Source organism: Chrysochloris asiatica, unplaced genomic scaffold (assembly GCF_000296735.1).
Source record: "Chrysochloris asiatica unplaced genomic scaffold, ChrAsi1.0 scaffold00006, whole genome shotgun sequence".
In the NCBI taxonomy this organism is placed as follows: Eukaryota; Metazoa; Chordata; class Mammalia; order Afrosoricida; family Chrysochloridae; genus Chrysochloris; species Chrysochloris asiatica.
The window spans coordinates 5,780,090-5,791,702 of NW_006408524.1; the positions used below are offsets into that span (position 1 = coordinate 5,780,090).

At 43.7% G+C, this 11,613-nt stretch overlaps 1 protein-coding gene across 1 annotated transcript; it reads left to right on the forward strand.

The window, feature by feature from the left end:
- Window positions 1-14: 14 nt before the first annotated feature.
- Window positions 15-11,328, forward strand: INHBA (inhibin, beta A). The gene is made up of 2 exons (XM_006832111.1): window positions 15-486; window positions 10,309-11,328. Exons 1-2 carry the CDS (start codon window positions 99-101, stop codon window positions 11,199-11,201), a joined length of 1,281 nt encoding a protein of 426 aa, XP_006832174.1. The 5' UTR covers window positions 15-98; the 3' UTR covers window positions 11,202-11,328.
- The last annotated feature ends 285 nt before the right edge of the window (window positions 11,329-11,613 follow it).

An 11,613-nucleotide genomic window follows, 5' to 3' on the forward strand; every position in this document is an offset into this window, starting at 1 on the left:
CACACACACACACACACACACACACACAAACCTGTGCGTGAGGGGGGAGAAAAAGCGGGCCTTTGAAAAAGGCAATCACAACAACTTTTGCTGCCAGGATGCCCTGGCTTTGGCTGAGAGGATTTTTGTTGGCGAGTTGCTGGATCATAGTGAGGAGTTCCCCTACCCCGGGATCCGAGGGGCACAGTGCAGACCCCGACTGCCCGGCCTGTGCCCTGGCCACCCTCCCCAAGGATGTACCCAACTCTCAGCCGGAGATGGTAGAGGCCGTCAAGAGGCACATTTTAAACATGCTGCACTTGAAGAAGAGACCCGAGGTCACCCAGCCAGTGCCCAAGGCGGCGCTTCTGAACGCCATCCGGAAGCTTCATGTGGGCAAAGTGGGGGAGAACGGGTACGTGGAGATCGAGGACGACATCGGGCGGAGGGCAGAAATGAATGAACTCCTGGAGCAAACCTCCGAGATCATCACGTTCGCTGAATCAGGTGGGTGCTGGCAGCGGCGGCGGGGGGCAAAGGGGGTCTGTGAGAGTCCCAGAGGAACTTCTCTCTCCAGCTGGAAACTGCGGGATTCGGTGCCAGCAGCGGAGCAGGGGCCGGCCGGGCGGCCGGAGGGCGAGGGCTCCGGCAGGCAGGCAGGCAGGCAGGCAGGCAGGCAGGGTCTCTCCAGTTTGGATCTCTGGCTGGAGGCGGCTGGTTCACACTTGCACAACTCAGCCGGTCACCCCGGGAAGAAGCTCTGGGGCCAGACGGGCTGGAAAGGGGTCTGCGAGGGTCTCCCTCGGCCAGCCTATAAAGAGCAGATCAGAGCTGGAGGAAAGCTGGGACTGGTTCAGGTGCTAGGGAGCCGCGGAGGCTGGCGAGCCCCATTCAAAGTTTTTCTTGGGGGATGGGTAGCGAGTAGGTTGATGGAGTGGAATGGCACAGATCAAGTCTTGGTCCTAAAACCACCCTTCCCTTCGAAAAGTCCAATCGGGGAGAAGCAGGCGGTGTTGATTCGGGAGGGTTATTATAGTCACCCCTAGAAACTGTCTGCAACGGCACAGACACCACATTTGAGGCAGGAACGTGCTGTTTTGGGGGGCACTTGACATTGAATCCTCAGTCCCTCTTGGAATACTGACTAAACCAAAAAAAAAAAAGAGTTTTGTTCTTTGTAAAGTTACTCAGAGTTCTCTGCCAAGGAATGCAACCTTGACAAAGTGCTCTCAGATACTACACTGAACTCTCCCTCAATCCTTAAGAGGAAGAACTTTAATAAATAGATCCTAATCAATGGCTGGCCCAGGAATACACTAACCTGTTGCTGAATAGAAAATACCTGTCAAAAATATGAAGCCCAGTTACTCATACAGTTATGTGGTACAGATCCCTTTGCATGTTTGCAAGCCCAGGCACGCCTGGCCGTGCACACGCGCGCGCACACACACACGCACGTGTGTTAATGCCATGTTATTTCCGTGGCAATGCCAGGCTCCAGAATTGCACCCCTTGCCAAATCCCTTTGAAAGGAATGCCATTGTTTTGTTTGGTACAGCATATGGCCAGTAAAGTATGTGTAGGGACTCCCAGCATTTTTGTTTAAAAGTTTGCCGCAGCAGTATAAACAATTAAGGCAACACTCAGAATTTCCAACCCTGAAAACCTGTTGAGTCAGATGTTCTGTTTTCAAGAAAACCATGAAAGACCTGAATCTTCCTTCTGGGGAGCAGATAGCCTGCTAGCTTCATGGCATCCCTCTGGAGAAGTCCTGGGTGTCCTGCAAACTTCCAGGGCAGTGTCTCTCCACGAGTTCCTGTCTTTTAGGGTCAGGCCATATTTTCTAAGGCTTTTTCTCAATGCAACTTCAAAGGACATGATAATTGTGACTTTATCTTTGAGGGCAAGAGTCAGTTTGGGGTTTTCAAGTAGCCCTCCAATTTTTCTCAACTTTTCGTGTTTGTAAAGGTAAGAAAGAATACACGTATGCATTGGGCCCTGGGTACAATGGATTCCAGTGGGCTAAAGGACTCTCATATACGGACACAAAGGGACCCTATATATGATTTTATTTATGGAGTGCCACTCATGATGGCCTCAATGACAAGTGTCTATTTGATTGGCTTTAACATCATCCTATAACAAAATATTCCTATGCCTTCAACCACTGACTGACCGCAAACCCAACCGTTAGTTATTTAACTAAATATACATCTGATGCCAGCAATGTGCCCCTCTTTCGGACTTATTGGATGTTCATGGCAAATCACTCCTCTGGCATTCAGGGACATTTGCAGCAAAATGATCTGACCATTTCCCTTCCTTCTGTATTTTGGCCTTCATCTCAGTGCCAATTTTTCCCTCAGTTATAGGAGGTCTTGTCCTTTTTTACTTTTCTGTAGGGTATTTCAATATGGAAAGAAATAGGCTGGGTTTTTTTTTTTGTTTGTTTGTTTGTTTGTTTTTAAAAAGACAATTCTTTTGATTTCTACATTTACTGAAGTTTAAAGTCTGTAATAAAAAACAACCTCCAAGATGAGTTTCCAACCTGACTTTGGGTGAGTTGCTGGATTCTCAGAAGAGGGTTCATGTATTTGCATATTTTTCTCATTTAAGATATTTCACTTCTCAACTTCAAATTGATTTATGTAATGTCACACATTTCATTATTTCATATATGGCAGACAACTTGATGCACCTTTTGCTACCCAAGAAAGTAATTTATCATCTGAAAGATGGTAGTAAACATATGAAAATGAATCATAAAGTCTTGTCTTTATGGCTTTTGGAATAATTCAATTTTCATAATAGTTCAACTCTGTAGAATGTCAAGAATTTTGGAGAATAGGAAAGGGCATGCATTTTTCTTTTCTTTATAAACTATTTTTCATGGCATAGAACCTAGTCAATAAAAACCTACATACCCATCAACTATGAGATTCCTCCGTTTATAGGAGACACATTAAGGTTTGGCCTCTTCTCGCTTTGATTATTGAATAGAGCCAGGATATGGTAACCAGAGTTGAGAGACAACTGAAGTGGAAGTATCTAGAACTCTTTTAACTGAGTTTGTCCCACTGTGCTCTAGTAGAAAGTGCCCCATCTTTGTAAAGTTAATCTAAGTTGTTGAAGAAGTGGTGGGAAAACCTCTAAGGCTCTCTGACATTTATTTCAATAAACAAATGCTTTCCATTTTATGTATGCCACTCAGGATAGTTCATCAAGGTTAATGTGATCTTTGCTTGGCTTTGACCAACTCCTCAGTGTTTACCTTAAGACCTTAAAGAGACATCTTCTCTTTGAAAGAAAGACAGAAGGGGTGGGTAAACCTAAACCAATTACCACTATAATTGCCAATGATCAGTGGCCTTATTGGCTGCTGTATCCTATTTTACCTTATTTTTATTCATGGAAATAGCTGGCCTGTTAACGTATAATAACCATATAATGTTGAGTCTCCAATGTTATATATAAGCTTTCAGATTTATAGGTTGGTAATTAATTTAGCACTGATCACACTTATAAATGAAGGGGTAGGGAAAGGAAGACAAATGAGATGCCAAGATTTGAAAAATGCTCACATAGCCTTGGCATTGATGAAAGCAGTTCATAAATCTCCCCTTTTGGAGATTATAATTTACCGAAGATTTGAGTTAGAAATCTGTAGAACCTAAATAGAGATCTGAGAAGATTGACTTGGATGACTCTTCCCACCCCCACCTCAAGAAAGCCATCTCTAAGTGGAGTTGACCCCTATCATTCCTGGCCAGTCTTCTGAATTTCCCAGTGAATTACCCTTCACTGAAGGATACCTTTAGGGGTTACGTTACACACTTTCTTCTTTGAATAACGGGAAATGACTGGCCACAAGAGGGCGCAGCCCAAAGACTTTTGCTACTTGCCAGTTAATCTTCCAGGGAAACGCAATTTTTACCTACTTGAAGTCCTAGTATGTAGTGCCAGAATCTTAGTGATTATCATTTACCTCCCGCTTCCTCTCATCCTCCAGAAGAAGTTAGGATTTTATGGGATGGGGAAAACATAACTACCTATAATATATAAAACGAGACAGAAGGATTGGAAATGGGAATCTTAGTGATACATGTGAACATTCCGGAGCTCTATGAATCGCAGAGGAGTGATAAATTTTAAAAGCAAACAAAGCAGAGAGTGGAGAAATGTGACCATGAATCATCAGCAATACTGATTTGCTCACGTCTCTCCCTAATACGGTTGCTTGGGCTTTTACAAAAAAAACGCGTCTTCCGTCCTCCATGATTTTGTGTGTGTATGCTTGGTTTGTTTGCCTTATCAACGTTTTTCACCAGCAACAAATGACAAGTGACTTCAAACAAGTAGAAAAAAAAAAAAAAAAGGCTATTTATTTAACGCCTTGCGGGAACATAGTGTTCAGCTTCTGAGGATGCGTTTATTTCCACACTGAGAGTGTGGAGGGAAATAGTGGAGACAAGATGAAGAAAGAGATTAATAGTGGTTTGTATTTGGGAAGAAGGTGCATTGGGGTGGGCTGGGGGGTGGCGTCAGAGTTGAAATTCATGGGGAACTGAGAGTAATACCTTCCCAGGCACTTTTTGTGAAAACATGTATTTATCTTGGCCTCTCTTCTGCTAAAATCTACTTGAGCTGTAGTTCAGAATTCTTCATACTTGACTGGTTCCTAAATCCCAAACCCAAAGTGTAAAAGTTCTCAGGAACTTTTTTTCAGGAATGGGAGAAGTCTCTGAAATTCAGTGGGTTGAACCTTAGGTATTTTTTCTACTTCTTTGAATCCCAAACACTCTTTCCCCCCTAAATGGCTAACATTCTAATTTTAATCACCATTTAAATAGTGGGGTACTGAGGATGAATGTGACTGAACATTCACAGTTCCATAGTGGGCCCCAATGAAAGACATTAAGACAGAAAAATTAACCAAGGGAATTTGGAACCAAACCTGTGATTCAACCACAAGCAAGACTCTCTTTTAGGGATTAGTGGTGAAATAATCTTTATGACCTCACTTAATCGGCTTTCTCAAGAACCCCCTCGCTCAAAATACAGTCCAAACGCAGAGCTAGTGCTTCAAAGAACACACATGTTGTAAATGGGGGTTCTGACAATTCCATAACTAGGCACAATGAAGCCTTGGTGAAGAATGGAAAATTAAACTAACAGTCGCTTTTTACAATGAGGCTTTTCCCCCCATGGTGAGGTTAAATGCTCCATATAAGCAAGTAGGCTTTCGACATTAACATTAGAGACATAATTATTACCCGCATATAGAAGGCAACGTACTTTAGTAGGAAAAACAAACTCGGAAACATTGCATGTGTGGGTTGCTTATTTAATTGGAATTGTTTATGCACCCACAATTTTGAGATGTGTGGCCATTTGGATCAGGAGCTTTGCATCTTAGTGTGGGGGAAGGGAGCAACCAGGGCTTTGCTGCTTAACCCTTGGCATTCCTTTGTGATTAAGTTATTAGAAAATATGTAAAAAATTCAGAAAGCAGAAGGAAATCTGCTGCAAATATCTTTTTAGGGTTTTTTTTTTTTTTTTTTTTGCCTCCAATTTACAGTTTTCCCTCCGTCCAGTGCTTGCCACCCAACAACATGTCAAAGGAATGTCCTGTAAGATACAACATTTCTCCCTCCTGCTTTTTTTTTTTTTTTTTTTTTGCATCTTTCTCCTGCCTATCTTTGGTATGGGTCCACCAGTCCATAGAGGTTTAAGTGATGAATTATTATCACCCACATGGGTTTGCGTGGGATTTTCTTAGTGAATTACTCAGGCAGAGCAGGCTGTGATACAAGTCTTGCCTCACAAGCCCTCAGGAGGGAGAAAATAGCACAGAGGATGAAAAGAATATTATGAGAGAGTGGGTAATGAAAGGTGAGCAAAGCAACCAGCTATTTCTGGCTAGATAGGTCATAGTGTAGGAACCTAGTACACACCTGAATCAACTAATTCTATTACCTGGTCACAAAGCATTGTGGGAGAGCTTCCATTCCAGGATTTTACAGCAAGAGATATTTAAGTCAAACCTAAAACTGATTATAAATTGTTTCGAAATGCCTCAGCCTCAGGCAACCTTTCCCATTTTCCAAATTGTTATGCGTAAAGATTTGAGGATGGAGCATTCTGATGCTGCATACCACTACTGCAGTTTCTCTTGAATAGATAAAGGGAATCTTATACATTGACTAGTTAATTCTTACGGTCTTCATCCTTAAGAATCTGAGGCTTTCTTAATCTATTTCTGAAGCCTACTGACCTGATAAAATATAATTCCATTTCAGCTTCCAACAGTTTCCATTCTCCCCGCCCCCTCCTGCAATGAAAGCTAATGTAAAAGAAAAAGAAAAAATAAAATGCACTGCTTAACAAGTAAGAAAACAAGAAAACTTGTAAAATGTACCTGCATATGAGGTAGACATTAGGAAGACTTGAGTCTCTCTCTCTTCCCCCCGTTCTCCTGAGTATTATGGCCACAGCATTTTCATGAAATGGAATCTCAGTTTATTATTATTATTATTTGCTTGGTAAAATATCATGCAATATACAAACAGCAGTTCCAGAAATGGACACAGGAGAAGGAGGCAACAAGCATGCCCGTTAGTAGGGGGAAAATCCAAATGTCAGAAATATGGGGGAGAGATGAGGCAGGCAGAGGCTAGATGCAAATGCAGGGAACAGAGTCTTTCTGCTCGGATAATTAAATGGATGCATAGATCAGTGTGCGTACCTCCCCACAACACGCAGGCGATGCCGTGGAGTTAATTATCAGCCAAGTCCAAGATGAAAGTCATTTTATGATGACTCTCTGATCCTAATATAACAGCACCTGACAGATTGAGCCCCCTCAAATGACTACTCTCTTTGTATGATCCTCTCTCAGGAACACTAAATCATTTGCCTCCAAGTACAGCTGCTTCTAGAGAAGGGGTGGGGCTTTATCACGCGTTAGAAACCTGCTTTCATGGAATGAGGGGCTGTCCTGAAGGCTGTGTGACTTCAAGCTGCCTTGCTGGCCCCACAAGAGCAATTTGGATGCGGCTTTCACTTGTTCAGTTTGGTCCATTAAACCCCCCTCCCTCCGTAGCCCAGCCCTCCTCTCTGTAGCATCTGCAGACTTACTCGGGACCGTGTTCATGGAAAGACCAGTGTGTGCTGGTCAGAACTGCCATGGAGATGTTTCTCCATCTGAGGACCTTGTGCCTTTTTCCTCAACCCTGCTTGTCAAGCATGGGTTATCTGAGAGGTAGGGAGCGTTCCCATTCTGGAGAAAATCTGAAGCTCCAATTTCACTGTTTCCTCAAAAGACAAAACACCACCTTGTGGCCCTTGCCTCCTCTAATTTAGCAACTACTATCTGTCTTTCTTTAAAGTGACACCCTATGTAGTTTAGTATTTCAGAAGCTGGCCTGCAGAGAGGCAGAAGGGGACACAGTAGGTAGCTTGTAAGTAGGGTGGGGAGGTGTTCCCACCCTGACTGGGAGGGCACCTGCCCTCTCTCCCACCATTCCATCTTGGAGCTTTCAGTTAATCCTTCTCCTCTGTTCTCCAGAGAACCTAACTCCTTAAAGTCTACAGCTGATTGTCTTTTTAGATTTAAATGATTAAACTCTCCTTCCTGGATTATTCTTTCTTGCTTTCTTAATAAGCAAACAACAACAAAACCACCCATACTTTCTTAGCAAAGAGGAATACTGGACACGCATTTTTTTTTTTTTTGTAAGAATCATCATGTTTTCATAAAAAAGGCAATGTCCCCCACTATCTCCCTAATGCTCTGGTGATCTAATCACAAACCCAGCTTTATTATTCATTTCAAATCCTGCCAGGCAGGGACATGAGGTGGGAGTCATAGGAACTCTTCTCACCATCATCTTCATCATCCATGCCAACAGCCTTGCAAATCTATACAAAGACTCCACAGAGCCTTTCTTATAAATGTGCAGCCCGCCTTGGCCTTCCCTCAGTGAATTTACCACTATCATAATCACAGTGTGTGGAGTGTGTTAAATTAAGAACAGAACCGACAGTGAGCAGTGCACAGAAAAGCCTGCCTTCTGCTGCAAAGAACTTGAAACTGTGCCTAAAATTTATAGTACCGTAAACATCTCGAGCCCGAGAGTGATAAGTATGGCTGGATTTCCGCTAGCTATAGAAATCCAGGCAGGGAGATCCGCCTGGGGAGTTGCGAATTATAAGATGAACTTTGAAATATTTTCATCAGATTTGTACATGGGATGTATGTAAAGGTATGAACAGCCAGACAAACAAGCAGGTACTAACAGGAGGTAAATAGAACGTCAAAATATAAGTAAGGGGGGAGGGGAATATTTGATGAAGTAGACAAGCATAGTCTGGACACCTGCTCCCGACTGTTAACACCGTTGCATGAATAAACATACAGGTGCTTATGGAAAGAATGAGAAACAGATGACATCCTTCCTAATTTGAGAGTTAGGCAAGTACTGAATGATCTTTGAATCCAAGTGCTTGATAATGTGGGGAGTTGCCCCTATAACATTAGTAAACAACCAATTGCCATCGGGCTGACTTTGCCTCATGGTGACCCCATCTGTGTCAGAGTAGGATTTTTGTCCATAGGGATTTCAGTGGTTGGATTTTTGGAAGTAGATTGCCATGCCATTCTTCTGAGGTGGACTGGAACGTCCAACTTTTGGGTTAGTCATCAAGCATGTTAATCATTTGCAACACCTAGGGACATAGAATTAGTGATAACTGCTGTTTGAAACATGCTATTGTGTGCATTCAAGCTGCAATAGAAGGGAAAGAGGCAAACATGGAGACCTGGGAAGCAGGGCTGACTCTCCTAAGGCAATAAAACTCAATAGGAAGCTCTGCCTTCGGTAATTAGAATTTATCAAGTAACAGTGAAGGAGAGAGAGGAGCTCAGGCCTTGGACTGACCTAAGCTCAAGTGGCTGGAGGGTGGGGGTGGGTTTCCTAGAGGAAGTGTCATTTAATTTGAAACACTATGAAAGTTTGCACTACTAATGTGTTTTGTGGTGATAAAGACAGGGAGCAGGAATATCCTAGACATAAGGAGCAACACATGTGACTATGGAGTGGCAAGACAGCATAGGATGCTCAAAGTCTTCAAAGAGTCACCCTGTCGTTGGATCCCAGAGAAGTGGGAAGTAGACAGTTATACAGAAACCTGTCATTCTGGGTATTTTCCCTTCCATCCTGAGGGCAAGAAGAAGTCACAAAACAACCTCGAAGAGGAGTCACATGATGCTATTCACCTTTGGGAAATGTTCCTCTAGCTACTTACTGGATAAATGTTTGGGGAGAGATCTGACTAAATACCAGAGAAGTAAATGAAAGAGAAATAACCCAGGGACAAACAGGGACCTTGTTGAGGCAGTGGGTCAACACTCAGCTGCTAACAGAAATGTTGGCAGTTCAAACCCATCAGCTACGTTGAGGGAGAAAGATGTAGTTGTCTGCTTCTGTAAAGATTACAGCCTGGGAAGAAGCCCTATAGGGCAGTTCTACCATATCTATTAAGTTCTCTATGAGTCAGAATGAAATTGACAACAGTGAATTTTGGAATCCAGAAAAGGAATGATGGATGTTTGTGCAAATCAGGGTTGTAGCTAGAGAAGAAGAGGCTAACCTAGTGCTTTTAACAACCACATGACACACACAGTTGGGAGTATGTTTGTGTATGTTCATGAGAACAATACTATTTCCACAGCTTTCAATAGCTTATGGTGTGTTTTCCCATCTGATTCTTGCAAACCTGTGAGAATACAGGTCAAATGTCACTTATACTATTCCCATTTTATAGAAGGTGAAATAAATAAAGGCATTAGTCTTCAGATTCACATCTAGTGGGGAGTGCAGTAGGCATGCAAGCTGAGGCCCTTGCCCTTCTAGAACAAGGATTAACAACCTTTCCTGCAAAAGGCCACATGGAAAATAGTGTGGGCTTTGCAGGCTAACTAGTCAACCCTGTGTTGTAGCACAAAAGCAGCCATTGAGAACACATAAATAAATGTGCATCAGTGTGTCCCAATATAACATTATTTATGGACACGAAACTTGAATTTCACATGAATTCTATACTTCACAAAATAGTGTTTTTCTCTTTTCATTCATTTAAAAATGGTAAGAGCAGTTGTTAGCCTGCAGGCTGTACAGAATGGGTGATGGGCTAGATTTTACCCACTGGCCATGGTTTGCTGGATAGTGTGTAATAGAAGATTCCTACATGTTGGAAATTAGAGAATAAATGCCAATTTAGGATCTAATGTGTGTCCCTGTCCTCTTTTATGCTGTGTTTCATCTCCAGGCACAGCCAGGAAAACGCTGCACTTCGAGATTTCCAAGGAAGGCAGTGACCTGTCCGTTGTGGAACGTGCAGAAGTCTGGCTCTTTCTAAAAGTCCCCAAGGCCAACAGGACCAGGACCAAAGTCACCATTCGCCTCTTCCAGCAACAAAAGCACCCACAGGGCAGCTTGGACGCAGGGGAGGAGGCAGAGGAAGCTGGCTTGAAGGGTGTGAGGAGTGAACTACTGATATCAGAGAAGGTGGTGGATGCTCGGAAGAGTACCTGGCACATCTTTCCTGTCTCTAGCAGCATCCAGAGATTGCTGGATCAAGGCAAGAGCTCCCTGGACATTCGGTTCGCCTGTGAGCAGTGCCAGGAGACTGGCGCCAGTCTGGTGCTCCTAGGCAAGAAGAAGAAGAAAGAAGAGGAGGGGGAGGGGAAGAAGAAGGACGGTGGTGAAGGAGTGGCAGGGGGTGAGGAGGAGAAGGAGCAGTCCCACAGACCTTTCCTCATGCTGCAGGCCCGGCAATCTGAAGACCACCCCCATCGCCGCCGTCGGAGGGGCTTGGAGTGTGATGGCAAGGTGAACATCTGCTGTAAGAAACAGTTCTTTGTCAGTTTCAAGGACATTGGCTGGAATGACTGGATCATCGCCCCCTCTGGATACCATGCTAACTACTGCGAGGGTGAGTGCCCCAGCCACATAGCGGGCACCTCAGGCTCCTCACTCTCCTTCCACTCCACAGTCATCAACCACTACCGGATGCGGGGCCACAGCCCCTTTGCCAACCTCAAGTCATGTTGTGTGCCCACCAAGCTGCGACCCATGTCCATGTTGTACTATGATGATGGTCAAAACATCATCAAAAAGGACATTCAGAACATGATAGTGGAGGAGTGTGGGTGCTCATAGAGTTGCCTGGTCCGGGGGTGGGGGGTGGGGGGGGAAAGGGAACAAGAGTTGCCCAGAGAAGACAGTGGCAAAAACGAAGAAAAAAATTTTTAAGGTTTCTGAGTTACATGATCAGAAAAATAGAAATAATAATAATAAGAGAAAATCTAAACTAGGAACAAAAACTGAAACAGATGAAGGAAAATGTGGAAAAGACCTTGGCCAGGGTTCAAGAGATGAAGCAGGGAAGGAACTGGGGAAGGGGAGACAGAGGGGGAATGGTGTAGTTGCCATTTCTTCCAACATCAAACTGATGATGTCACTTGTTGACACTGAAGATGGCTCTCTCCCTTCGTGGTTCCTTTTCTGGAAGTTAACTTGTCTAGTCTGCAATAACGTGGACTGCCATGTCCCAAATAGCACCGAGAAAGCC

Coding starts and splice junctions, on each gene's coding strand:
- INHBA (XM_006832111.1), top strand. CDS start 99: ATGCCCTGGCTTTGGCTGAGAGGATTTTTGTTGGCGAGTTGCTGGATC. Junction 487..10,308: donor CATCACGTTCGCTGAATCAG/GTGGGTGCTGGC, acceptor TTTCATCTCCAG/GCACAGCCAGGAAAACGCTG.